The sequence below is a fragment of the Penicillium malachiteum genome (assembly GCF_028827825.1).
Source record: "Penicillium malachiteum strain IBT 17515 chromosome Unknown utg000002l:1.0-8849297.0:1.0-8852440.0, whole genome shotgun sequence".
In the NCBI taxonomy this organism is placed as follows: Eukaryota; Fungi; Ascomycota; class Eurotiomycetes; order Eurotiales; family Aspergillaceae; genus Penicillium; species Penicillium malachiteum.
The window spans coordinates 7,558,700-7,585,902 of NW_026643095.1; the positions used below are offsets into that span (position 1 = coordinate 7,558,700).

Genomic DNA, 27,203 nt, shown 5'->3' on the forward strand with positions numbered 1-27,203 from the left:
AGGGGCCTGGGGGCAGGAGCAACATCCATGGATATCATAGTAGTACCTAGATAGTGATATTAGTATCTAGGTAGCGGGAAAACCCCTCGTTCTTCCAATGTTATTATTCAAAAATGATCTTCTTCTTATCCCTTAGTGTGACGCTTGACTCCTTAGGCTTTAGCGTTGCCCGGTACATGACCTCATCGGATCGGACTCTTCAAGTTCAGCGCAGATATCATTTCTGATTGGTCATCGATGGCGTCTTCTTACCGTACTCTCTCCCTACCTAGTAGGTAAGATATTAAGATTCAAAGAACTTGAACTTGAATCTTTGTCTTTATAGCCAACAGGTCGAAATAAAAACTACCTCCAGACCAGAGAGTAAACATCCCTCTTTTCAAACTTGTCAACATCAAATAACAGGTCAAATATCAAGTACACTCGTGCATGAAATACCCGGAATTCCAAAATACTATGTCCATGGATAAATACCAAAGTCTCCGATATCACATAGATCCCCGCGTTCAAGAGATTTAGCTCAATGGCTATCAGAAGTTCAAAGACGCTGGGGGTATCAATTATCTCTTCGTCAAGAGGTACAGCCAAATAAGGACATTGACACCGTAAATTTCCTCTATTTTTCAACCCTTAGAGAGGTCCCTGGGGAGAGATCTAATTCTAATCATCATTGGACAATTCAAAGACAGCAAAAGTCCTTTACAGCCGCGGAGGACCTCGGAATTTCTTAGATCTAGATCTGGAAATCAACTTGAAGCACAGATCTATTCTACCACCAATGGTTTAACGGACTCATATTCCTAGTTTGGATTTTCATTATCGGAGATTTCAGATATCATCAGAGAGAAATCTCAAGAGCACCTAGATTGATAAAGGTGGATATCTCCCAGGCAGTTCAATTCTTCTAAAGCCACTCATTTTTACAGGGCCAACTCCTTTACGGTACACAGCCTTGGGAACAAAGGCCCTGTTAAGTGACCCTGCAAGCCGATTCATTCTGCTAGCAGATATTGAGCCTAGTGATGCCAGTGGGACCGGGACATTCAAGTTTCACATTCTGAGAACCCATTCAAATAGTGCACCACTTAAAATTACCAGTAAAATACTGTTTGATCTAATGGAAGGTATTTGGCATGGCAAATCAGTCAAACTTGAACTACCTCGTCAATGGCAAAATCCTTCTGCACATGCACATGTGTGATCATTGATTGATTGATCGAGTAGGCCATGAATAGGCCATGGTTAAGCTTAGGTGAATACCTACTAGTAGTAGATAGGTATATAGGTATCATCTGCATGTGTATAGTAGTAGCAAAGTTTTCTTTCTTTTTTTTTTTGAACCCAATTTGAATATATATATGATTTTCTTCTCTAGGTAATAGATATCTATGATTCTTAATAATGTACCTATTCATCTTTCAAGTTCTTCTACTTTCCCTGTCTTGGTATTATTATAGTAAGAGGATATTTTCTAGGGATCCTACTATACCACCTAGTATTATTATATTCTGTTTTAATATTCCTCAGGTCCAAGTTGGAACGAAAGCCTAATAGATTAGATAAATCAAGGATGGAAGTACTTGTAACTAAGAATGATAAAACCTCTTATCAGTAAGGCAAGATGGCCGAGTGGTTAAGGCGTTGCATTTAGGTAATGACCTCTGCAATCCGAAAGGGCGTGGGTTCGAATCCCACTCTTGTCATTTTTTTTCTTTCATCAATATACATATTGAAGAGGGGAACCGTTAGGCAGTGTATTCTAGATACACGGGTCGATCCAGCTAGCATGAATGGATAACACCAATCAACATGTACGTTGTGGCCGGACTACCCCGTAGGGGTGGGATGAGAGATGTGTAGGAGTGTGTATTCTAGACTATAACGACGGGCATTCTTTGTACGTACAAAGACGGGACTGAAAACATGACAAAACAGAGATGTAACCAAACGGTAATTCTTAGCACGGTACGTGTAGTAGGGGACAGGGTACCCCACTACAATATGTAGTACTGTGTACTAGTCCAGCAGAGTACGTGGATATGACTTGGGGCATTACCAAAAGCATGTTGATCTCATTGAAACCCTTTATTCATAGCTTTGGCCCATCATTTGGCTGACCTTTTTTTTAATCCTTGAGATTCAAATTCCATATCACTTGAAATCGCTTCAAACTTGAAATCTCCCGAGCCATATCCTTGTAGATGACTAATCCACGCATTCATTCATCCAGAGCCCAGCGTCCGTAGTTGACGTCTTCCTTTGACAACACCCTTAAATCTCCTTGAATCTCAAAAAGAGAGTTGATAGTTATTATTTCCAACCATGTGCGGGCCAGTCCATGCATTCTCAACATGAAGCGAAGAGGGAGCTCGGATATTGAAGAAAGCAAAACCGTGACGCGAGCACAGCCGACCATAGAGCTTGAGGCTGCGTTTGTTCTATCAACACTTCAGAGACCAGTGTCGCCCCCACAAATAAAACGCACCTTGACACTCGAAAACATTAAGGATCACGACCTGGCCGCTATCGAAGCTGGGAAAATCAAAGTGGATGATCATCTTGGGATCTTCTCCACCAGACTCAGTCAATATAGTCGCCCCATTTCGGAAGCAACATCAACTCACCGTCTCCCCATATCGGAGTGGGTCGATCTCTATCGTCGCAATGAGCATGCTGACGGATGTCATTTTGTGATTCATCAACATGATCACCCTATCGCTGGTCCCCACTATGATCTTCGATTGCAATTTTCGGCGACTAGCTCGGTAAGCTGGTCGATAATGTATGGTCTACCCGGCGATCCGAATAGCCAGCGATTGAACCGAAATGCAACAGAGACTCGCATACACTGCTTATGGGTAAACTCATACATCACTGTATGGTAAATCTGCATTCGGTTGCTAATAATATTTCTCAGAATCATCTAGTCGAGACTGCTTCCTTGAAAACAGGGAGTATGATAATCTGGGACACCGGTGAATACGAAATCCTTCCGTACGAACCTGATACATCACAACCCGAAACCGATGATTCTAGATCTGAAATATCCAATCGATCAGTGTCCCCACAAGAGAGAATCACCAATAGTGAAAAGCTTCAGCATGCATTTAGTAATGTATTGGAAATTGCTAGGTTGAATGTGGGTCTACAACTGACGAAAGACAAACTAGCGCAAGATTCGTCTGCGGCTTCACGGCATCCGTCTTCCAAAGAACTATACTATTATCTTACGCATGGATAAATCGACGGACTATGCACGACCAATTCGGACGGGTCCCAAGCGTCGCAGAAAAGCTCTTAGGGCCAATGAACGTGCCGCAAGAGCTCCATCAACATCTGAGTCTGAGACCGAGTCCTCGCTGCTTAAAGTCACAGATGAGGCTACAGAGGAAACATCTGAGCGCGAGATCTCAACTCACTCCGATAATGAGACCGATCTACAGATTCAAATCAATAATGCATACCCTGGCTCTATTAATACGATCGGTTCCATTCACCAGCGTCGCTGGTATCTCAGCCTGGACAGACATAATTCTGGGTTTGAACGAAGAATTGCCTACCAGGAGGATAGTTCCTCAGGCTCAAGAACGAAGAAACGAATATGGGCTCGGAGTATTGGTCGTCGGAACGAGTTGTCTGGATTTGAGCCATTTTACGTTCGAGGTCCGAATGTTGAACAGAGTGTGATCACAGGCCGTCTGGGACAGGATGTCCTCAGCGATGAGGGAGTAGAAGGGTTCATACCTAGACAGGGTTGGAGACCGACATTGAATTAGAGTGATAAACCCGGGAAAAATACCGGTGGACAAGGATACTCCTACATTGATCGATAGGCTACATCAACTTCCAAATTTATCTTCCGAGGTTAGATTCGGCATGAAAGAACAAGATAATATCAAAAAGGAACAAGGCAATTCATTCCTTTTTTCTGACAGAGATCGAGTTATCCACACCTACTCAGTCATTGGTCGAGTTTTTGAGTCCTGCCTTGTCACATCGAGTATTATCAATAACAGTGATGATCAAACGTCGACTTTTCTTTGACTGATTGACATTGTTCTCATTGTATTTGGTCGCAATGCATTGTTTACAAAAGGGTTTATCTTTAGCCCTTTCAAATTTCAATACTATTGATGATCTCCACGACGCTGAGTCCTTGTTCATGACTAACAATAGCTATCTGGCTTGGTTTCCCCTTTCAAAATGGGCTTCAGACAATGAACCATTGTTATTATGATATCTGTACCAGGAATAGCATCATGAAGATGCAGAGGTCCTATATAAGACTCGATCAAGTCCACCTCAAGTCCACACTGGCATCCATCACCATCAAACACAAATACCAGACCAACAGAGCAATCGGTGCAAGCCTGAGCCCCCATCCAAAGGTTCTTCAATCCTCAGGTCGACTAACTCTTCAGATCTTTAAGACCCCGGCCTGCACCCATAATCCTCCAGATCACAAAAGCAAAAACAACCTAGCAGATTCACAAGAGTCTCTTTCAAGCATTTGATCACTTTGTTCTAGTCGAGTGGCGATGGCTGCTCCCGGTCCACTTGCTCCGGCTATCGCATTCAAGTGGGGCACTGAAGAAGAAATCGATGGTTGGCGATACCAATGCTGGATCGCCGGCCTGAATCCCGGTGTCCCTTGTCCCGTTCAACCATCTGAGCTAACCTATGACGAGCTGAATATAGAAGAGAACACACTGGATGATGATCTTAGCCGAGACCGGATAACAGGCAATCTTGTGCCGGAAGTTTACCTAGATTTTATTCGCCACTTCAATATCGCCGACTACACGACCGACCGAGGGCGTCGAGTCATGTCATACGATAGACCCGCTGTGATATTCCCGGATGCTATGGCAGCTGTGCAAGCCGGGCAATTCAACCGAGTTTTTGCCCTAGGTTGGTCCGCCTGTGTTTGTGACCAAATGATTGTCTTAGAGTTTCTACAACACCACAAAGGCAAGCCTTATATGTCTGATATTACTAACGCTGTCTATCACAACTTTTACCCTGACAACGATCCGGAGTATATCTTCGTCTCTTATATTATCAATGACGGTCTTTTGAATGTCTTGAACTTGCAGATTTATACCATCTTGAACGGATATGATAAGTCGGCTCCAGGGGGAATCGATGTCATTACTTGGGTACATAACACCCCTGAGTATATGGCCATCCTGGGGTCCCCTATAGGTAAGGTCGTGGCTGCCTTTGTATTGGGACGTTATCCACCTGGAGCTGCGAGGATTGCTTCTATCGCTATCTATATCCGGGAGGCTTCCGATGGAGATATACATGTAGCTGATGCAATGTTCACCCTTGAGGCAACCGGGGAGACTACGGAGGAGGAGGAGATTACGGAGGAGGAGGAGGAGGAGGAGGAGGAGGAGGAGGAGGAGGAGGGGCCTGCCGCTGTGCCTGCCCCCAAGGTTGCTGGGCCTGTTCCGAAGCGACCTAGACTGGTGGGCCCGGGAGCGCGTAGGACTGCCATCGCGAATCGTGCGGCCGCGATTCGGATGAGCCTCCCTAAACGTACCACTCGATCTGGCAAAGATTACAACCCAGGTGTATAGACAGCTCTGGAAGTAGTAGAGCATAGTAGAGGCAAGTGCTAACCTGTTCAAGTTTAGAGTACTTCATATGTGTATATACTCGGAGTTTATGGGTGGGTTAAAATTAGATTTACAAGTACGAGAACATCAATTGATATTTCCAAGTTCAGTCTAAGCGTGCGAGATACAAATTATACAATCATTCAACTTGAACTTGAATGTTGATGTCAGGTATTTAGTTAGGAGAAAAGGTGTAATAGAAGTAGCCGCAACGTACATATACGGGATATTAGGGAACACCACCTGGGCACCAGACCATCCCAAGGTTAGTATCTTACCAGTATCAAACTCCGGCTCGAGTTTCCTTTCAAGTTCCAAGTTGAAGTTGCTCATCTCCGTCTAGATAAGCCAGATCCACATTTGAGCTCGGACTTGAAGCTCGGACTCTCCTGCATATCACCCAATCCCGAATGGGTGCCCGCATACTCCGTTAGTGTCCCCATCTTAGTGTCCACTTTCACGGAGCTCCGGTCATGCAGCAGCACGACGCAATCCCTTGGAGTCATGAGTCACGCCAGTGACCAATGATCATCTTCGATATTTGCTATACCGTTATTTTATACCCCCAAATTCCCGGCTCTTTGGCCCGTGGTGGCTTGGGGTTCCGGTGTTATCGGTCTGCAACTGAAACCAGGGGAAGAACACGGAGTGGGAGGACTCGTGGAATTAAGCATTCCATAGGTATTCAGAGACCCATACCAAGACTAATGTGAGATCTAGAAGCGAAACAAATACGAGTCAGAAAATATCATCCAGAGAGGTTTGACTCACAATGGCTCACAATGACCGTACCTTTTTTCCCCGCTTTGCAGTCTGGACTCTGCGCGGATGTGACCTTGAGAATGGCGAAGACGCTATGACTATTCCTGCGAACTCCAAGATAAGCAAGGACGTTCGTAAGCGGAGACCACTTTCGCGATTTCATCTACTATGGCGCGCCTATTTCCCTCCACTTCCCTTTTTCTCTCTTTTTTTCTTTTCGACTTCGATTTCTCTCTTTTCTTCCCATGTGCATCTATATGGTGATATGAGGAATGCCCGTTAACACCTCTATTATAACGGGCTCAATTGCCCTGGGACTTGTGGGTCTCGATAGTATCACTGCAATTCAGAGTATCACCGATCGCATCTCTCGCAAATCTCAGTACGATGAGGCTAGTTTAGCTAAAACCATTTATCGCGATGAAGATGGTGAGGCTACAGAGGAATCACTGCGCGCTTTTTCAGATAAATGGCCTCGCGTGGCAATTATTTTATTTTCTCTCAGTGGATTGTCTGTTTCTTTGACACTGGCAGTTCTTTCAACTCTAAGCAATGATCTGGATAACCCAGTGGTCAACTGGCTGCAATTTGCCATCTGGGTAAGCAAAAATACCTAAAATCAATCTTCTTGTTTAAAAATGCTCAGAATTTCACTGAGCAGAGGGGCACCATGAGGGAAAATACTAACTTATCCATCGCATTTTCTAGGTCGTACTTGCGGTGCAATCAATTGCATTTTTCACGGAACCACGTCCAACAAGTCGATTCCGACTAGGCCAGTTTGCATTCGTAGGGAGTGTGCTCGCTCTTACAATTCCGGGCTTCGGGATTCTACAAGCATATACATCCCATGATCCTGATAGTCTGCTCTATAATGAGACTTGGCGTCGCCTGGTCGGTGGAATAATCGGAAGCGCAGTATTGCGCGCATTATTCACCATTATTTTACCTCGTCGCCCAGAGGTCTTCCACGATGGAACCGTAGTAGACAAGGAATTCACGGTCACGGCCTTTGGTCGCTATACTTTTGTATGGGCCAGCGACTTGCTGAATACCACTCTGTCGAGAAATAACCTGGAGTTGACTGATCTGCCGAAACTGAGAGCTGAAAAGCGCGTGGATCGTCTTCGAGAGCGATTTGAGAATTCAAAAGGCAGTGGCAAGATCTGGAAAGGGCTTTTCTTTGCGCACTGGCGCCCTCTTGGACTTCAACTGATTCTGACAGCGGTGATCGGTGCCTTGACCTTTGGTCCTCAGTTTGCACTATTCAATATTCTCAAATCTCTTGAAGGCCGAGATCAGGAAGGATGGACCCCTCTTCGATCCTGGATTTGGGTCATTGCCTTGGGAACTTTCATGTTGATGTCTTCTCTTGTTGAGGCATGGCTCTTCTGGTCTGTATTCTCAAAAATTGCGATCCCCGTCAATGCGGAACTGACAGCAGTCGTGTTCGCTAAATCTATGCGTCGAAAGGATGCAAAGCACACCAAGAAGTCAAAGGAGACCACCAATGACACCCACGCTTCCGCAAAGGCCCTACTGGCAGACAAGCCCAAAGAGGAGGAGGAAGATGACGAAGAAGATGGCAAGAAGAGCCGACAGAGTATTATCAACCTTGCTGCTGTCGATGCTCGACGTATCTCCGATGTCACTTCTTTCCTTTACCAGATTCCATCTGCGATCTTAAAAATTGTCATTGGGTGTGGTTTTTTGGTGAAGGTTCTGGGATGGAAGAGCGCTTTCGCTGGTCTGGGTGTCTCTCTTTTGATTGCGCCGATGAATATCTCTCTCACCAAACGATACACGAGTGCCCAGGACAAGCTCATGAAGCTTCGAGATCAGAAAATGGCTATTGTGACAGAGGTACTTCAGGGTATTCGTCAAGTCAAGTTCTCTGCCTTAGAGGAACAGTGGCAGAAAAAGATCAGACAGGTTCGAGAGAACGAACTTGGTGCACTATGGTCCTCCTTCTACTACGATGTCTTCTTAATGGCGATCTGGATTCTCGGCCCAATTGCCTTTTCCTCCGTTTCATTGACTGTTTATGCCGTTCTCAATGGCGGGTTATCCGCTTCGGTTGCTTTCACAGCTATCTCGGTCTTTGGTTCCTTGGAAATGGCGCTCGCTATCCTGCCCGAGCTTATTACAAGCTTGCTGGAGGCTATAGTCAGTGCTGATCGTATTGATGAATACATGAATGCTTCTGAAAAGATTGTCAATACTGTCCCAGGCGAGACCATTTCCTATGAGGATGCCTCTGTGGCATGGCCCGCCGAACACCATCCCGAAGAGCAGAAGGAAGACGAAGATCGATTCCAATTGCGCGATCTGAATTTTAATCTCCCGAAGAAGGGTCTCAGCGTGATCTCAGGTCGCACAGGCTCTGGAAAGAGTTTGCTTCTTGCTTCCATCCTGGGCGAATGTGATGTCTTAAGTGGTACCGTGAAGGTGCCTGTTCCGCCTGTTCTTGAAGATCGCTTTGATCACTTGGCAACAAGCGCCAATTGGATCATCGATGATGCCATCGCATATGTCGCCCAGATTCCGTGGATTGAAAATGCAACTATCAAAGCAAACATCTTGTTTGGTCTGCCCTTCAACGAGTCCCGTTACCGCAAAGTGCTCTTCGCCTGCGCCCTGGAGAAGGATCTGGAAATGCTTCCCGATGGTGAACTAACGGATATCGGTGCAAACGGTGTGAATCTGAGTGGAGGTCAACGCTGGCGTGTATCATTTGGACGTGCCTTATACTCCCGGGCTGGAACTCTTGTCATGGATGATATATTCAGTGCATTGGACGCCCAAACCGGACGACATGTATACGAGAATGCCCTGACTGGTGAGCTTGGACAGGGACGTACACGTGTCCTTGTCACTCATCACGTCTCCCTGTGTCTACCCCGAACCGATTACTCTGTGTTGTTGGAGAATGGCTGTGTGAAATATGCCGGTACCATTGAAGAGCTTCGGAAGTCTAACCATCTGGAGGACATCCTTCAGGAGGAGCATGAAGCGGAAGAAGCGCTCCAGAAGGCTGCGGATGATAAACAAACCGCTCTTGATACTGAAGGTGGAACATTGCAGAAAGTCATTTCAAACACTTCGCACCGACGCCCCAGCAACGCAGCCAATACTGATGCCAATGCACCACCAAAGGATGCTCCCAAGAAGTTTATCAAAGATGAAGAGAGAGAAAGAGGTGCTGTCCGCTTGCATGTCTACAAGACTTACTTCGGCATGGGTGGAGGTGTCTTTGCATGGGGTGTCACCTTTTCTATCTATATCCTCTATGCCACGCTTATGGTGGGACGGGTGAGTTTATACCTCGTAACCTTTCTATTATACTGTCAGACTACTAACTTTTATCATTATAGTCCTGGTGGATTAGTGTTTGGACATCCGTATCATCCAGTGTTTCAGTTAACCCGCAGGCATTGCATGCCCTCTTCCAGCAACCTATGTCGACTACAACTTCTGAGACTCACGTCAACGAGCTTTTCTTCTATTTGGGAATCTACATTGGAATCTCCGTTCTGGCTTGCATCATTGGAACTAGTCGATACTATTTCATCTTATCATCAAGCATTCGTGCATCAAGGAACCTCTTCAATGCCTTGGTATTCGCCGTGCTACGCGCACCATTGCGCTGGCTAGATACTGTTCCAATGGGTCGAATTCTCAATCGTTTTACAGCGGACTTCCACGCGATTGATTCCCGATTGGGATACGAGATGGGTTTCCTACTTGGTGAGATCCTAGAAGTCTTTGGTATCATCTTTGCAGGAATCCTGGTTTCTCCAATTGTTATTCTTCTCGCCATCGCTCTTCTTGCAATTTGCCTGAGACTCTCTTCAACATATCTTGCTGGTGCCCGTCAAGCCAAGCGCCTTGAAAGTATCGCCAAGAGTCCGGTCTTTGAACAATTTGGTTCCAGTCTTGCTGGTTTGACTACTATTCGAGCCTTTGGCAAGGCCAACGCTTTTATTGAGATTATGTATGGCAAAATCAATGGTCATGCCCAATCCTGGTGGACCGTATGGTTATTTAATCGCTGGTTGGGTATTCGCATGAACCTTGTTGGTGCCATCTTCTCGACAGTCACTGCCGCCGTCGTGGTTTCACTTACTGGTATCTCAGCCTCCATGGCTGGATTCGCTCTGAGTTTCGCATTGCAGTGCAACGCTGCTATTGCGTTTTCCATTCGTATGTACGCGAATATTGAACTTAACATGAACGCCACTGAGCGTGTCATTGAGTACTCAGAGATCACGCTGGAGAACCAGGGAGGTGTAGACGCACCGGCTGCTTGGCCAACGGAGGGTCGTCTTGAGGTTGACGATCTGGTTGTGAGCTACGCACCTGATCTGCCGCCCGTACTCAAGGGACTGAGCTTCACCGTTGAGAAGAACCAGCGGGTCGGTGTGGTTGGTCGTACAGGCGCTGGCAAATCATCGCTAACGTTGGCACTATTCCGTTTCCTTGAAGCGCAGCAGGGTAAGATCCTTATCGATGGTCTGGATGTGTCCACGATTAAGCTACATGATCTGCGTAGCCGTCTGGCTATCATTCCACAAGATCCAGTTCTTTTCTCAGGCACTATCCGAAGTAACTTGGATCCCTTTGATGAGTACTCCGATACTGAGCTGAACGATGCCTTGGCTCGTGTGCATCTGATCGCCTCGTCTGATGATGAGGCAACTCTTACCTCTCAAACTGCGACTCCACACCCATCAGGAAGCACTGGAGCAACCACGCCAGAAACTGCTACTAGTACCGTCCAAGGCAGCAACTCGAATATATTCTCCTCGTTGGCATCGCCCATCTCTGAGGGTGGCCTCAACCTTTCACAGGGTCAGCGACAGCTGCTATGTCTTGCGCGTGCTATTGTGGCCCGTCCTAAGATCATGGTCCTGGACGAAGCTACTTCAGCTGTAGACATGGAGACCGATGCCCTGATCCAGCAGTCTATTCGAGCCGAATTTGGCCGCAATGCAACCACCCTGTTGGTCATTGCGCACCGTCTCAGCACCATTGCAGACTTCGACCGTATCTTGGTGCTGGACGCTGGTAAGGCCGTTGAATTCGGTAAGCCAAGGGACCTGATGGATATTGAGAACGGTGTCTTTAAGAATTTGGTGGACAACAGCGGAGAGAAAGCTGTTTTGGAGAAGATGATCTTTGGTTGAGAGAAAAGCTTCATTCTTTGATTTCCGTTATGTATTTGCACATGTGAAACATTATACTTCTTTTCGGCTATATGTACTAGATTGACTTCAAGTGTGATTTAAATGAGACATAAATTGATTTATATTATTTCTATTCTAATTTCTTGCGAACGCCAGTGTCATAGAGTGGTAGGAAAGGTACATTGTCACGAATACGTCCATGAATTTCAAGTCCTCAGCCTTGCTCATGAAAAGACAAGCGAGCAACTTTCAATTGATATAGCGGTATCTCCAAGACCTTATCGTCCTTCCTCATGGCACTGAACGTCGCATGGGTTCCACGGCATCATGCCAGTAGATAACACCACCAAGTAAAAATTGGGTCAGAGATGCCTTCATCGCGTCCGTTAAGTAAACAAGGTTGGTGTGCCGAACGCATATTTCACTCTCCCTCCACTCGAGTCTCGCAGCCCTTAAGCCCTCCGAAAAGGGAGAGCCACAAGCCTCAGAGAGGAGAGATAAATATCATATAGAACACACTAGGCTTTCATCATCTAAATACATGTTAGTTTCATGAATGACGCGTTTCAGGGAACAGGTAGACTCACAAGTATAAAACTTGGAAGGATGAAGAAAAGAAAAAAAAGCGGTGTTGACCCGCAATTTTATAGGAAACCACTACGCTAGTCTACTTTGGGTGGGCGGCTTCGGCCACTTTGTTTTCTGCCGTTTTTAATCGTCAGATCAAAAGATCATTACTTCTAGTTCGTCATTGTTCATAAACATCATGCTGGCTGGGGGTAGACAGCTGCCAATGCGGCTTCGCTCGAGCTTGGCTCTTTCATCCTTAGTACGTGGATCCAGGGTTGCGGCACCATGGATTCGATCAACTGCATCTTCGCGGCGTTTCCATCGTCCGGCTGGTCTCCGTGAGCAACAGTCAACGGAGCTTCCTAGCTTTCTAGAGGCGTACAAAAAAGCGGGTTGGTCAAATTTACTTATATATCCATAGCTTAGCATGATCAATGGCTAATTCATTTGGTTAAATAGTGGAATTCCCCGCTGCCACACATGACTTCGAGTCCTTCCTATCGCAGGCCGAGCCGAACACGGAAGTCGTGCTACATGGATACCTTGGTCATAGAGCCGATCTTTCTAAGAAGCTCTCATTTGTACGCCTGACAGATCCTACAATGAAACACAGCTTGCAGGTCGTCGCATTTGCCAAGAACGAAGCCTTCGAGACGCTCAAATCATTAAATGTCCATAGTCCCGTCGCGGTGCGTGGTATAGTACAGAAGAAGAAAGGAAAGCCCACCGATGACGCAAATAAACCCGCCGAAGATACATGGGAACTTGCTCTGGAAGAGATTCATCCTCTGAATGACTTCCCTAAGGAAATCATCATGACTCCCGAGACCGTATTCGCACCCGAGCACCGGTACCTCCAGCTCCGCTCGGATGCAGAGTTACGTGAGGCACTGCGATTCCGAGCTCAGGTACACAATGCCTGTAAGAAGGAGCTGGAGAGCTGCCAGCCTGGATTTGTTGAGATTGAGACTCCGTTGTTGTTTAAGTCGACGCCGGAGGGTGCACGCGAATTCCTTGTCCCTACTCGCCGCCCCGGACTGGCGTATGCCTTGCCCCAAAGCCCACAGCAGTATAAGCAGATTTTGATGGCGAGTGGATTACCGCGTTATTTCCAGTTTGCGCGCTGCTTCCGTGATGAAGATCTTCGGGCTGATCGTCAACCTGAATTTACACAGGTATGTTCGAGTTACAGTTCACAGTATAAACTTAATGCTAATCTAATATGTATAGCTTGATATGGAAATGTCGTTTGCAACAGGTGAAGATGTCATGCGCACCGTTGAGGGCGTAATTCGTCGACTCTGGTCAACCTTGATGAAAGACCCTGCACCCGAAGGTCCCTTCCGCCGTGTCCCATATCAAGAAGCCATGGCGCGCTATGGATCTGACAAGCCAGATACCCGATACGGCATGGCGATCATCCGACTCGACCATGTTCTACCTGTCGATCTCGTGAACAAGATTTCAGATCTACAGAATCCCATAGTAGAGGCATTCAAGGTAGAGGGCAACGAGAATGACCCCGCTGAAACACACCAATTCATCACCCAGTTCCTTGACTCCCCCACCGGCGCGACCTACAATAACAACCCAGATGGCGGTCCAGGCGTATTCGTCTACAACGGCAAGCAGCCACTTTGCGGTTTACAACCCTTCGGCTTCGAGGCCGCCGAACAAGTCGAAGAACTCTTAGACCCTGACCACGGAGACCTAATTATCCTCCAAGCCCGTCCTCGCGCCCCCTTCTCCGGAGGCTCCACACCAATCGGCGACCTTCGTCGCGCTTTACACGCCTCCGCCGTGTCAAGAGGCTTCAAGCCTGCGCCTACTGGATTCGACTTCATGTGGGTTGTCGATTTCCCGCTCTTCTCACCTTCATCCGATACCGAACCCGGTCAAGGCGGCGCAGCAGGCCTCTCATCTACTCATCACCCCTTCACAGCCCCTAAAACAGCTGCAGATGTAGACCTCCTCCTCACAGACCCGACAAAGGTAGTAGCGGACCACTATGATCTAGTCGTGAATGGGGTTGAGCTCGGCGGTGGAAGCCGTCGTATTCATGATGCTGCTGTGCAGGAATTCATCTTCCGTGATATTCTTCAGATGCCCGCGGAGCGATTAACGGATTTCTCGCATCTACTTGATGCCTTGCGAGCCGGATGCCCGCCTCATGCGGGTCTGGCGCTCGGATTCGATCGTCTGGTTGCTGTTATGTTGGGTAAGGAGTCTGTGAGAGATGTTATTGCGTTCCCGAAGACGGGTAAGGGTGGTGATGATGCGATGGTAAAGGCGCCTAGTCCTATGACAGCCCAGGCGCTTGAGACCTATCATCTTCAGCTGCGGAAATAGACGCTTGATGTAAGCGTATACTAGCTCCTGTACACACTGTTCTGTGTTCGATGTGACAGATTTGTATTATCATTTGTACCATATATTTAGATACCCGGTCACTATCTCTTCTCAATATTTACTAGTACCCGTGGAATGTCTCATAGTAGTAAATTCTGGGGAGTACTTGAGCAACGAGTAGTGGTAGTAGAAGAAAAAAAGAAATCCAGCAAGGTCAGGAATCGAACCCAGGACGTTCAAAATCAGAAATGCGTGAATAGCCTCAACAGCTCTCACTTGATACATCCATCCCCATCACATAATCCCTTCCATCTCCATCAATTATTTTATTTTGAGGATCTGAAAGGTGTAATAGAAAGAGAATAGCTAGAAGTATGATGGGTAAAAATATAAAAAATTCAAAAAAAAGCATTATTCCCTGGCCGAAGCCAGATACCCTCCCACCCGCCGGTAATGTCTCTGCCACTGAAAATGGGTCCAGCGTCCGCATTTCAGTACCTTTGTCCCCAAGCGGGTCGCCGACCGCTAGACTAGCAGGGCAGAATCCATACCTGGGGACCTTTTTACTCGAATATAAGGGAGATGTGGTTCCTTGAATGGTCGACTCTCTAATCCCGAGGTCCGTACCCTTTACTACAATCCCTGGTACTTAGATATCCCCCCCCCCCCCAAAAAAAGCTTCCTTCCAAACAATCGATCCTTCCAAATAACTTTTAGCATTACTACCTACCTAGTAGCAGTACTCTGTATCCCTGTAGTAAAAGCCCGCACTCCGCGCGATGCCCCAGGTATGTATGTCCTGTGACTATAGCCTTTGAACTGGAGGGTTCTACGAAAAACCAGTACAACCCAACCTTGGAAGTAGTAAAAGAGCTCTATAGTATGGACTCGGAGTACTCTATACTACTAAGCCCTGGAGGCGTCTCCCGAGGCGCCTAGGTTGTGTATGATTTATTTACATATTTTGCTCCGCGGAGGTGAGGCAACGACATGGGTCAATCACTTGAAAGAATTTCTCAATTGGATGAAACAGTTGTATAGATTGAGCCAATGATCTGAGTTGGCTCGTATGGACATGTTATACAAGAATGAAAACAAAGACGCCTGTCCCAACCGCTGTATAAGTAAAATCAGACAACAAAGAAAAGAAGATATGAAAAAATTCCACGGAAATGGCATATCTAGGGCTCATTTCGAACAAGTTATATCAGAAGAGACCAATCAATCATGACTCGCTCATGCAGTGGATAATGTGCTGCGTCGATTCGCCGACGACGCAACAGCTCGATCGCATTGTTTTGAGTCGGCCTCTTCGTCGGCCTCCTCTTCATCTTCAGAATAATAATACTCCTCTTCGTCTTCTTCGGGTTGTCCAAAGATTTTCTGCCAGACACCATCCCACAGACCCTTCTTTGTCACCAACCCACCAACGAGGAGGATAGGTAGTTGCCAGATACTTGCCCAGAAGAGACCTCGGGCGCTGCCCTGCATGCCCGTGTGGCGCCAGAAATTGTAAGCCTCGCGCACAAGCCAGCCATTGGCGAACGTACTTCCAACAAGGAAGCCGTTGCCAACAACCCCAACCCACCAGAGGCCGATGGAAATGGGGAACATAAGCACGGAGTACCGCAGCGCAACACGGGCATTCTGCGCGGGATTCACCCAGCAAAGCATCTTGTAGCCCGCGCCCTTGTAGTCATCTCGAATGAGGTGAGAGAGCGCATTAAAGTGAGGAAACTGCCAGGCAAATAATATCCCGCCTAGCAGCCATCCTCCAATGCTGTTCTCACTGAACAGCATATCACGCCAAGTGTCATGGCCAGTGGTGGCTGTCTGTCCAGCTGCAGCTATCCAGCCCATCAATGGCGGGATACCACCGACGATCGCACCGACCCACGTGTTAATCACATGGATACGCTTCAGTGGGGTATACACGAAGGCATAAAGAGCAATATTAGTTGCGGACAGTGCTGTTGTCGTCGGGTTTGTTCCAATGTATAGAAGTCCAAGACCAGCAACGGCGGTACCAATCGCAAAAAGAAGGGCAGCACGAGGCGAGACCAAGCCCCGAACCAGAGGACGATTCCGTGTCCGAGCCATCAATGCATCGTATTTCGGCTCGAACATCATGTTCAATGTGTTGGCACTGCAACATGAGAGGAACGTACCCGCGGTCAAGTAAATAAAGGTCAAGGTTGAGGTGGAGAGAGTCGGGAGTGGGGTCATGGCCGGGTCCAGGGTAAGCAATGACGAGAAAGGGTACATTCCGTATGCAGAAGTGGTGGTAAGAACAACAAGGAAAGAAAGACGAGGTTTCGTCAAGGCGAGAAAGGCGGCCAGTTTACGACGGAGAGAGGTATCGGGGAGGGCGGAGGAGAAGTTTGACAATTGCGCGGATGCATCGAGCGGGAGTGAGGGCTCGGCTTGGTCATTATTTGAGTTCTGTTCCTTTAAACGTTTCCTCCGGCGATGCGGCAGTTCACTGTTGACTGATTCGGACGCGATTGAGTCGGAAGGTGTGCCAGTTGAGCTACTCGGGGATGCGGAGGAGTCGTTCGGATGTTGGGAGTTCGAGGGACCAGGTTGGGAATTGGCATTGGAGGATGCAAATGAAGATAGCATGCCACCTTTCGTTTGTGAGCCATCATATAGTCGGTTGGGAGAGAAATAGGTCTTGCGGAGCGGCGAGGTGGACTGATTCGCTAAGATGCCCATTCTCCGCGAGGACGAAAGGAACCCCCGAATCGTTGACGGGGGATGAACGCGCGAGCGAACCAGACATCGTGAGCATAAGTTCGCCTCTCGAGGCGGGCCAGGCCTCAAAATGGCGGACCGTAAAGGGTTCATGGCGCGTCTAGGGTCATGAAGAGGAGCAAAGAATGAAAAGTGGAAGGATGCGAACTTTCCCCGGCGGCGGCACAGACCAATTCCGCACTTTGCCAGTACGGAGTAGATCTACGCTATTGAGCTATAACGAATGCATATGTGGAGTTATATTGATTAAGTCGAGGTACTTTCTGAATGATCTTTTATTCTAGAAAGTTATATACTTTATAGTTTTATACAGATAGATCTATATGCGTAGTACTACAAGCTCAAATACATTGCCCACCTGCCACAGTCTGGAGTGGGCAGGTGTAAATTGATTATGTCATTCATATCTAGTCCCGGAATGTCAACAACAGCTTTGGCCTTATTATTTACTCGCCTCTCAACTTCATTCTTATCATTCTCAACTACCTATACCTAGGTACAGACATCATGGACATCCTTCAAACAAACGTCGTGACCCCTCTCCAGCCCTTTCTCCACCCAATAGTCAAGGCGATCCCCGAGCCTGTCCACGATGCTGTCATCTCGTTGATCGGCGCATCCTGCCATAGTGCCCTCCTTTTAGATCTCGACTTGACCAAAGATCCTGTCTGCACATCCTTGGCTATTTCCAAGGCTCTCGGCGTCGCAATTGTTGGCGCCAGCGCTGTCGTCAAAGTTCCCCAGATCTTGAAGCTCATCAGCTCTCGCTCCTCCGCCGGTGTTTCCTTCATCTCCTACGCCCTTGAGACCGCCAGTCTGCTCATCACCCTCTCCTATGGTGTGCGCAACCAGTTCCCATTCAGCACCTATGGCGAGTCGGCTCTTATTGCGGTTCAGGATGTGGCTGTCGGTATTCTGGTCTTGACTTTTGCTGGTCGCTCGGCTGCTGCTGCCACCTTTGTCGCAGTCGTCGCCGCTAGCGTTTACGCGCTTCTGTTCGACCAGACGCTCATCGATGCGCAAACTATGGCTTACCTGCAAGCTGGTGCTGGTCTCCTGGGTGTGGCTAGCAAGGCTCCTCAAATCTATACTATCTGGCGTGAAGGTGGAACTGGACAGCTCAGCGCGTTCGCGGTATGTAGCCAACTTTTTTTTTTACTCCACCCGAAAATCGGTGCTACGATACTAACGTCATTTTAGGTCTTCAACTACCTCGTCGGTTCCCTGTCACGTATCTTTACCACCCTCCAAGAAGTCGACGACAAGCTGATCCTTTATGGATTCATTGCTGGCTTCTCGCTTAACGTGATCCTCGCCACTCAGATGGTCTACTACTGGAACAGCCCTGTACCGAAGAAGAAGGCTTCTCGCAAGTCTGCGGACCAAGCGGTTGCCGCTCAGAGCACCGCTGTCTCGCCCAAGCCGGGTTCCAAGTCGCCCACTACCCGCCGACGAGGTTAGAAAAGTTGTTCAGTGATTAGACTGTACTTTTGGTTTCTTTCATTCTAATAAGTTTAATTAATTGATTCTTGTTTTGTTCTCAAGATGTTTTCCATGGAATAGATTCCATTCAACGCTAAGGAAACTCATAGCTCGTAGAGATAGGCATTTCTTAGACCAGATCGCGAATGCCGCTTGCAAGATAAAACAAATCATTCGAGCTTTAGTCTGACCCTCAGCAACGAAGCAGAGATAAAGAAATCACGACATCCGTCCAGTAGTCATGTATCTCAAGATATCCCCCAGCGGAACAACAGGCTGGACAGCATGAGGATGATGAGCCGCAATATCAAACTCAAGGCCCGAACCACCAGACTTGCGATGAACACCCACAATATCCATCTCTTCTCCATCCTCTTCATCTTCATCTTCCTCCTCCGAACTCCCCTCGTCATCCTCCAACTCCTTCTTCAACCCCGTAACAACATTCTCAATACCCTGTTCCCGCTCCTCAAGAGTGAAATTCCCTCCCCAATTCCTCCGTCTGGCCTCCTGGTTCGCCTCGATGGGTGCCCATTCCCATAACTCCGCTAGTTGTGCCTCGCTGAGCGGTTTTCCTCCTGTACCCGTTGAAGGTCCCGCGACGGAACCCGGGATCGATAGAACTGGATTGAATCCTGATGTAGTGACCGCGGCGGCTTCAGTGCCTGCTGTACGACCGCGCGCAACCCAGTCCTCGACGCGAGGATCGAGTTTAGTGCGCAGGAGTTGCTCGAGGGTATTGGCTTGTGTGCGACTGGGGTATTCGGGACCTGGGTAGGCTACTAGTGAGGTGAGGAGGTCGCGGTGGTCGGTGAGGTGTTCGGAGACGCCGATAAGGTTGTTGGAGATAATACTAGCTTGGGATTGGAGGGAGGACCTAGTTATTAGGAGTGAGTTGCTGTGTCCGGGTTGGGTTTGGGGGTTTTTTGCATTGCCTTGACATACCATTGCGGAAGAGGGTCACTTTGGTTAAGACTTGAGATTAGGGAGGCGAGGGAGCGGGTTAATTGAACGAGCCTTTGGCGCGACTGCTCAAGGACTTTGATCTGGTCTGGAGAGAGGGTAGACATTGTGTGTTGGTGGAGTTGAGGAGAGATGTTGGGTTGAGGTTATATTGGAGTCTCGAAGTGAAGTGAAGCTTTGGTGGGGATTCCCGGACCGAACTATGAGCATTCAACTTGAACTTTAACATACTCCACCACTTCAAGATGACAACGGAGATGAATAAGAACCTTTTCTTTCTTATTAATGTAAACTGATCGAGCTGCGAACGAAGTTATTTTCTTTTTCTTGTTTGGTTTCAGAACGCGAACTGTCCGGAATCAAGGATTACTCTTTCAAGGAGCGCAGCACCACTCCTGTTACCATTCATTAAGGATGTGGCCACTGCCATTTGTACGTCCGCGGCTGAAACTCGGAATACTATATCAGATTGGAAGCTATATTATACATCCAAAGCTCCACTACCTTTCGACAGTTGTCCGGCTTTCAACATAAGCTCTCCTGCGCCAGGTGGGTGAATCCATTAAAGGGCAACTGAATTGGTGCCTCGACATGAACAGACTGCCAAGTGTTGCTGAGGACGCTGTCGGGGCATCGAAGTGCGTTAGCATCAGTAAATATCCAATGCAATGTTTTTAAAGGCATACCTAATAACTATGGATGACGGTTGAGAGGTCGTTACCAAAGTTCCTAACCCCAGGGCTGTCAGTGTTTCATATTTCATATCAGCCAGATATTGCCTCTTCTGGATGAGAGAGTTTTGCAGGCGATATAGCCTAGTCACAGGTACTAGTATCATCGACTAGCAGTCATCTCACAACCCACCACTTTTGAACCACCATCCCGACCCAGCCTTCCTTGAATGATATGGGCTTGAGCCGAAGACGCTCGATGTGGTTCCACTCCTCAAACACTCTGGTCTTTCACTAGAGGAGCAAGCCGTGTCCGAGGAAGATAACACTCATCAGAATGTATCTATCGGATGGCGAATGCTTATGCAGGCCAAGAACCCAGATCTCTATCGAGTGACTGAATTTCGACAAACAGTACCGCTTGGTCTTGTATTTCTTGCCCACCAGATGTTCGAATACGGCGAGGCACATTTTCAATTACTTCCGATCAATCTCAGGAACTGACCTTGTCACTGAGGTCAAGGAAACAAGAGATACAACGAATGCAGAGCCATGCTCGACCAAGTCCGACGCGACATCTTTGAAGGCTTAGCCAGGACAGATCAGGAGAAGGTCGGGTATATCAAGTACTATCGGCCATTTCTTGATGTAGTACATCCAATGGATATCTTGTCGCTCTGACACTCCTTATCACTGGAAGCGATCAGGAACTCAGACTCTGGTTTGTGTGCTATTGGCTCCTACAGATGCACTATGCATTACTAGGTACGCCTTAAACGTCACGGTTCGAGCTGGTGCCTAATACTGTATGAAAAATTCCCGACTTGTATAATCATCTCAAGTGCTAGTATAATCCATCTCCCAAAATAGATTGGAGACCATACTAATCTGGAAGGTTTCCGAGGTTATTATCTTGACGATCGACCTCCACATCATCACAAAATGCACCAAAATCAGCCATATCACAATATCCAAATATGCTACCCAATAACTACCTGAGTTAATTCAAAATCACCCGCGTCCAAAAATAACATCTGTGAAGCTCCAGATCCTGATAGCGCATTGGACCCCAGACCCTTGGCAGTGCGTGCTGAAACGGCATGGAGAGATATCCAACCAATGTGAAGGAAGTGTGGCGGACCCTGAAAAGTTACGAGAGCTGAGAACGGTGAGAAAAGTCTATTTTGTTTATTTTTGGTGTCTGTTGCTTTTTAAAACTCTGAGCGAGTGATAGATCTGCCGATTTATTTGGGATAAATACTGACTCTTTGCCAGGTTTGAGTTGAAGTTTTTTACTGTGCCTATCTCAAGTCTGAGGCCAAACTTGAACTTCGAGTTCACTCAACCTTTGAACTGGTCTTGAATTTTCATGAGAACATTTTGAATTCTTTATCTCATTCAACTAAAGGAACTTCTTCCAGCTATAATCAGAAAGCTCAATGTCGGGGATATATCCAGCGCACAAGTCAAGCCAAACCAAACGCCAAAAATGAAGAGTCGATGACCAGAACATTGGAAATGAAATCATTATTTATCAACATCAAATGACACAGCGACCGGATACCCCAAAGCCACGACAGGGTTCTTCGCAGTCTTCAAGTTTTACGCAGTGCAAATCACTATACTCGCTCTTCAACCTAATCGCACAGCGCAGGTATCAGGAGAGCTCATCACATAGCATGTTTCTGGTCTATGCCAAAATTATGGGGAGCCTGTTCATTATCGGTGTACGGAGCCGGAACAACCATCTCGTTTGTTTGTTCCTGGAAGCCCTTATTCTTGATTCCGTACATCTCGTGCGCCTGTCCATACTGCTCCTGGTTGAAACCTGAGTGCAGTCCGTATCCGGCAGCATGCATCTGGGCAAATGCCTGGTAATCGGTGTACTTCTGCTGGTCGAATCCATCTTGACCCGGGGTGGGTGTTGTGATGGTGGTGTCGTTCCAGCGAGCGTACAAGTGGTCTTGGTAGTTGTTCTCGCGAGAGCGCTTTCTTCGGTAACGGATGAAGAAGAAGCAGCATGTGCCGATACCACAGCACAGGATGATGAAGGCTAGGATGGGGATCACGATCACGAGAATGAGATCGGTCTTTGAGAGGCCGGAACTGGTATGGCTCATGGATAATGTGGAGGGGAGAATATCGTCAGAGAAGATTCTCGTTGGGGAGATGGCGAAGTCATCACCACTTGTTGTGGGATAGTGACAGTTGTATCGGATGGATTCGAGGACTGGGTATGAAAAGGTTAGATGTGCGTTCTCTTCATTTTCTTTGTTTTGCTGAATACTTACAGTTTGTCAAAAAGAGCTGGTTCCAGGTGAGACTGTAGCAAAACTCGCAGACGCTGATCACATTGTCTGCGAAGGACGCGGTATCGCACCATAAGCCGATGTTGTTCACCGTAGGGTCCGTGATGTCGTACTGGATAGCATCTTGGATTGTACCACATGCAACTGGGCAAGGTGAAGAGGTATTGGAAATGGATGATGGGTACCCAAAGACACAGGTCGAGAGGGCATATCGCAGATTGACTGTTCCATTTGTTAGACACTGGATTTCCCCATGTTTCTTTTTTCGTGGATTCACTTACAAAGGCCCCAGTTGACATCGGTTTCTCCAGTCGCACTATCCACGTACGTGCTGTTCAATTCGCAAGAGATGCAGTCCTTGAAGTCTTCGCCTTTTGTTGTGCTGTTGTACGAAGTATCCAGGCATGAGATTTCAGAAGCTGTTGTGTTGGTCGCCGAACCCCATTTGCTGCAAACGTCCGTACATGATGAGCCAGATGCGACTCTGAGTGCGGATACAGAAGGGATGAAGCTGCTGAGCAAGACTGCCACCAGGGTCGTTGCTAGCATCTTGGACTGCCGGAGCCCAAACATGATGAAAAGTAGACAATATCGTACAAGATTCTTATGGCCTTGAACGAGAACCAGCAAAATAGAGACAAAAAAAAAGATTCAAGCCAAGCGCCAAATTCTGGCGATCACGATTTCATGGAAAATCCAGAATTCGGGGGTAAATGGCAAGAAACGAAGTGATGTTTGAGAGGAAAAGCTTCTTTTTTCAGTGTCCGAAAGCTCTCGCGCCGGTGTCTACGGGGGGCGTGTGTGACGATCAAGTGGAGTGATCCAATTCAGCTAAAAGAGCTGGCGACAGAGTGATTCCCACTTCAATGCAGTGTGAACTGATTAGTGCTCGGTACGAAGGATGTGCCTGTCGAATCAAGCACATCCCTCGCAGGGTGACCAGTGGGCGCTTAGAGCTCATCGCAGAGAGGCTGGTATTGGCCCCTCTTATAATTGATAGGCCAACAATTGGTTAATGGGACTGGGATTGACCAGTTATCCTTCTTCGAGTGGATCTACTCTGGGTGTGATGAGTGTGATGAAGATTGAGGGGTGATTGGTGAGTGGCGGTTGTGACTGTGACATGAGCTGCATAATGCATCTACTTGCACGGGACCCGGGCGCTCCCAATTATTCCAACCCCTCTCTTGGAGCTCCTCTTTTGGTTTTTCTCAAGGTCGAGGCATTCAAACGGAGTTCCCTGTCTAGAACAAGCAAAAAACAAGAAATTGAGAAATTTTAAGCGCCAAGCAACGTAGACCAGACGGGGGGAAGTATTCTACTCCGTGCCAGGTGTGGAGTGAGACTCGAGAGTGCTTACAATCTGTACGGAGTACTTGAGTGGACTTGGTTAGATCCCAACATTTCATCTCACAGACTCAAATTTGGAATAAATGGGATAAAAGATTCCAAACTCCGTATAAAGTATTATTAATAATATTCGAGCACTAAACCCGAATAAACTGCAATAGCAGAAGAAGAGAAAAAGAAAAACAGTTGAACCAACCCGAAGGTCTAGGTTCAATTCCACCCGCCCCAAGCAAACAATATCACCACCCAGATACACAAAAATCTCTAAATCGCTAGAAATAAAATAGATAGAAAATTGTTCAGATCCAAGATCAGCCGTAAAGCTCATCATAACCAGGAACCATCTGCTGTTGAGCCAAGTGATCGGGCTCCCTCGGTTTTGGGCGAGGGACATGTCGTTTCTCCGGTTGTGCAGAATGCATAGTATTGACTGGATATTGTGGCGTGTCCGGGGGTAAAGAGGGTGCCGACACAGAGGATGCAGCAGTACAACTCGTCCGTCTGGAACAAGTCCCCGCAGCCGATGATGCTTGAGTTGTTGAGCTTTGTACACTTGCTCGTCGCATTCGAGATGTTACAGAAAGTGCGGGAGACGGAGCTGGGCGATCCGAGTAAGAGCCGCATTCCTCGCGTCGTGGAACATCTCCAGATGAGTAACCACGAGTCATCAAGCACCGAGAATCACCCAGAGTATCGCGTTCCTCGTCTTCTTCGTCGCATGATTCATCGGAGTAATGGTCATAATCATCTATGATATCCACATCTACATCCAGGTCCATAGGACTCGGAATATGAGTGTGTGGTACTTCTTGTGGAGGACCATTTATCCCCAACCCGCGAATGTGATGCTTCGGAGCTCTTTCACTAGCAGTGCGATGTCGGATGTTCTCGTCGAAGTACCCTTTGGGAATTTCATGCTCTGGTTTCTCGTGGGTTGAATGCGTCGACTCTGGTGATGTGCGCATGGTTTGAGAGCTGGCGTCGCTCCAGCCTTGATGTGATGGCGCGACGGAATTTGAAGTGGTAGGTATATAACGTCGGGGTCCATCTGACTCGGCAGGACGAGATTCTATTGTTGCAGAAGCATTGGCCGCAAACCCTGAAGTTTGGTTCCACTGATTCCATGAGCCTTGGTTAGGGTAGCTGATCGCAGTATCACCCCAGCGATCATGCATCTCGGTTGAAAGCCTATGCTTCCTTTTGAACTTCTTCACAAAGTTCGCCATGGTATGAAATAAATTAACCATCGAATAGAGCAAAGTGAGGATATCTGAATAATAGAATAGAAAAAAGGATATAACTATGATGCTTTCAATGGGAGAGACGAAACACTCCCCCAAGCAGCGGTCATTTCAAGGTTGATTTGAAGTTCCCCTCCCACAAGGTCTGTCGAACAGGCGTCTCGCAAAAGATGTCAAGTCCAAATATGAGCCCTGAGGGATATCAAAAGGGAAAGAGACCTTTCATATGAATCACAAAAGAGGGTTCTTGAAGAAAGACTGACAAACTTCCACATCATTTTTTTTCTCTGGTTAATCCAAGAAGAGAGAAGATCTTCCAGACCTCAAGACTGATGCAAGAAGGACAAAAAACTATCCATCCAGAGTTGAGTAAATCCGGGTTGGGGCCCGGCACAATGGGTCAACCCCTCTGGCGGTGGCCCCGGGGGCGCCACTTGGGACGAGGGATATGCAACAATACAACGCTTCAGGCCGCAATGGACAAACTACAAGCGCGAGAAAGAGACGGGTGAAATAGCCCCTTAGTGTGGCTCTAGTGAAGTGGAATGCTTCAATAGCTGCAGCGATGGTGTGTACACTTGGCCCGAGAGGGGTAAGGTGTGGACAAGTAACGAAGACGACTGGATGAGCCGCCCCCAAAAGAGATGTACGATGTACATGACCCTGGTTCATCTGAGTACGGAGACTAGTCGGGAGTAGCTCACTTGAATTTTTGCATTTGACAGAGAAAACATGACAGCGAGTCAAAATGTAGGGTTGCACATAAAATGGATGCAAGTCGTCGTCCGCCATTGTCTTGGCATGGCGCTTGTTCAGGGATCTGCGCCAGCGTACATTTGACCAAGTATCCATAAGACCATAAGAGGGAAAGGAAGATCCTAGCTCACGGCCGAATGTATCTCGCCGCAGATTGGATATTAATGACTGGGGGGTATGTCCGTAACCACAAGGAGAGTCCACAGGGGTTTATTGATGGGATATCCTAGAGAAGAAGATCCCGCATGACCCCAATATCACCCACCTTGAGAGTCTCTGGTAGGAGGAAAGGGGAATTCAATCCAACCGGGATTAGAAGAGGGGGTGGGGGTTTGTTCTCTCTCTCTTCCCCCTTTTTTTTTCTTGAAAATTGATTGAAAAAATAAAAACACAATGTTTCACCATGGCGCAGTATAATCCCTGCAATAGAGTGGATTTCCTTGAGTGGAGAGTCACAGCAAAAGGACGAATTCAAGTTGAACTACTCCATAAAGGAAAAATAAATAAATTTATTCATCGAAATGGGCCCTTGACAGTATGTACATCAACGCCGAAGGCCGAGGTAGACCAATCTTTTGGTTCGGAGAAGACAGCAATTGAGAGACAAGGTTGATCGACCCGTTGACCTCGTGGTGTGTGCACCATTCCCGGAGCTTATCTAGGCACCGGGGAGGAGGGGCTGAACTGGAAATGGAAAGACTCAAATGAGTAATGTAGTCTGTACTTGACATCCCCGTTGAAGGGTAAATTGCTCCGAACCTTGTTGTACATGTTCACGCAGGTGCGAAAAAAGAGGGAGGAAAGAAAAGAGGGAAAATCGCTGCAAGATCGACAAGTGGCACAGACCATAAGGCGTTAAGAATGCTCGATCTCTCTAAGGAGCCGTGTAAAGTGGAGATCGAGATAAATCCACTTTCAAAGAGTCTGCCCAGGTAGTCGCATTCAAATGTTCGAATGATGAGAGTGGGCTAGTTACTAGTACATTCATAGTAAGTGCACATGAAAAGTACATTGTACAGTTCAAGTTAGTACGGAGTACATCCCCGAATGTATGCAATTTAGGATAAATCAATTGATTATTTTATTTTATTTGAGTCAAAATTCCAAATTCCAAATTCCAAATTCCAAATCATTCAACAAAGTCATTCAAGCAATTTCGCTAAATTGGACGCTAAATAAGTGCAAC

General features: G+C 47.3%; 9 protein-coding genes across 9 annotated transcripts; 5 read left to right on the top strand and 4 right to left on the bottom strand.

Annotated features, from left to right (window-relative positions):
• Window positions 1-2,351: 2,351 nt before the first annotated feature.
• On the top strand, window positions 2,352-3,776 carry N7483_005817 (uncharacterized protein; the record flags this gene model as incomplete). Its single annotated transcript, XM_057089254.1, has 3 exons — window positions 2,352-2,858; window positions 2,918-3,115; window positions 3,171-3,776. 3 exons carry the CDS (start codon window positions 2,352-2,354, stop codon window positions 3,774-3,776), a joined length of 1,311 nt encoding a protein of 436 aa, XP_056949083.1.
• Window positions 3,777-4,538: 762 nt separating this feature from the next.
• N7483_005818 (uncharacterized protein) lies at window positions 4,539-5,585 on the top strand (the record flags this gene model as incomplete). The annotated part of the gene is made up of 1 exon (XM_057089255.1): window positions 4,539-5,585. One exon carries the CDS (start codon window positions 4,539-4,541, stop codon window positions 5,583-5,585), a length of 1,047 nt encoding a protein of 348 aa, XP_056949084.1.
• Window positions 5,586-6,658: 1,073 nt separating this feature from the next.
• N7483_005819 (putative ABC bile acid transporter) lies at window positions 6,659-11,572 on the top strand (the record flags this gene model as incomplete). The annotated part of the gene is made up of 3 exons (XM_057089256.1): window positions 6,659-6,985; window positions 7,095-9,698; window positions 9,761-11,572. The coding sequence occupies 3 exons, from the start codon at window positions 6,659-6,661 to the stop codon at window positions 11,570-11,572; spliced, it is 4,743 nt and encodes a 1,580-aa protein (XP_056949085.1).
• A 766-nt stretch (window positions 11,573-12,338) lies between these two features.
• On the top strand, window positions 12,339-14,491 carry N7483_005820 (aspartate--tRNA ligase MSD1; the record flags this gene model as incomplete). Its single annotated transcript, XM_057089257.1, has 3 exons — window positions 12,339-12,534; window positions 12,602-13,317; window positions 13,373-14,491. The coding sequence occupies 3 exons, from the start codon at window positions 12,339-12,341 to the stop codon at window positions 14,489-14,491; spliced, it is 2,031 nt and encodes a 676-aa protein (XP_056949086.1).
• Window positions 14,492-15,727: 1,236 nt separating this feature from the next.
• cox10 (protoheme IX farnesyltransferase) lies at window positions 15,728-17,338 on the bottom strand (the record flags this gene model as incomplete). The annotated part of the gene is made up of 1 exon (XM_057089258.1): window positions 15,728-17,338. One exon carries the CDS (start codon window positions 17,336-17,338, stop codon window positions 15,728-15,730), a length of 1,611 nt encoding a protein of 536 aa, XP_056949087.1.
• Window positions 17,339-17,752: 414 nt separating this feature from the next.
• On the top strand, window positions 17,753-18,706 carry N7483_005822 (putative monosaccharide-P-dolichol utilization protein; the record flags this gene model as incomplete). Its single annotated transcript, XM_057089259.1, has 2 exons — window positions 17,753-18,379; window positions 18,446-18,706. The coding sequence occupies 2 exons, from the start codon at window positions 17,753-17,755 to the stop codon at window positions 18,704-18,706; spliced, it is 888 nt and encodes a 295-aa protein (XP_056949088.1).
• A 240-nt stretch (window positions 18,707-18,946) lies between these two features.
• med8 (RNA polymerase II mediator complex subunit MED8) lies at window positions 18,947-19,797 on the bottom strand (the record flags this gene model as incomplete). The annotated part of the gene is made up of 2 exons (XM_057089260.1): window positions 18,947-19,604; window positions 19,673-19,797. The coding sequence occupies 2 exons, from the start codon at window positions 19,795-19,797 to the stop codon at window positions 18,947-18,949; spliced, it is 783 nt and encodes a 260-aa protein (XP_056949089.1).
• Window positions 19,798-22,031: 2,234 nt separating this feature from the next.
• Window positions 22,032-23,243, bottom strand: N7483_005824 (uncharacterized protein; the record flags this gene model as incomplete). The annotated part of the gene is made up of 3 exons (XM_057089261.1): window positions 22,032-22,591; window positions 22,653-22,892; window positions 22,952-23,243. 3 exons carry the CDS (start codon window positions 23,241-23,243, stop codon window positions 22,032-22,034), a joined length of 1,092 nt encoding a protein of 363 aa, XP_056949090.1.
• A 1,088-nt stretch (window positions 23,244-24,331) lies between these two features.
• N7483_005825 (uncharacterized protein) lies at window positions 24,332-25,246 on the bottom strand (the record flags this gene model as incomplete). The annotated part of the gene is made up of 1 exon (XM_057089262.1): window positions 24,332-25,246. The coding sequence occupies one exon, from the start codon at window positions 25,244-25,246 to the stop codon at window positions 24,332-24,334; it is 915 nt and encodes a 304-aa protein (XP_056949091.1).
• Window positions 25,247-27,203: the final 1,957 nt, after the last annotated feature.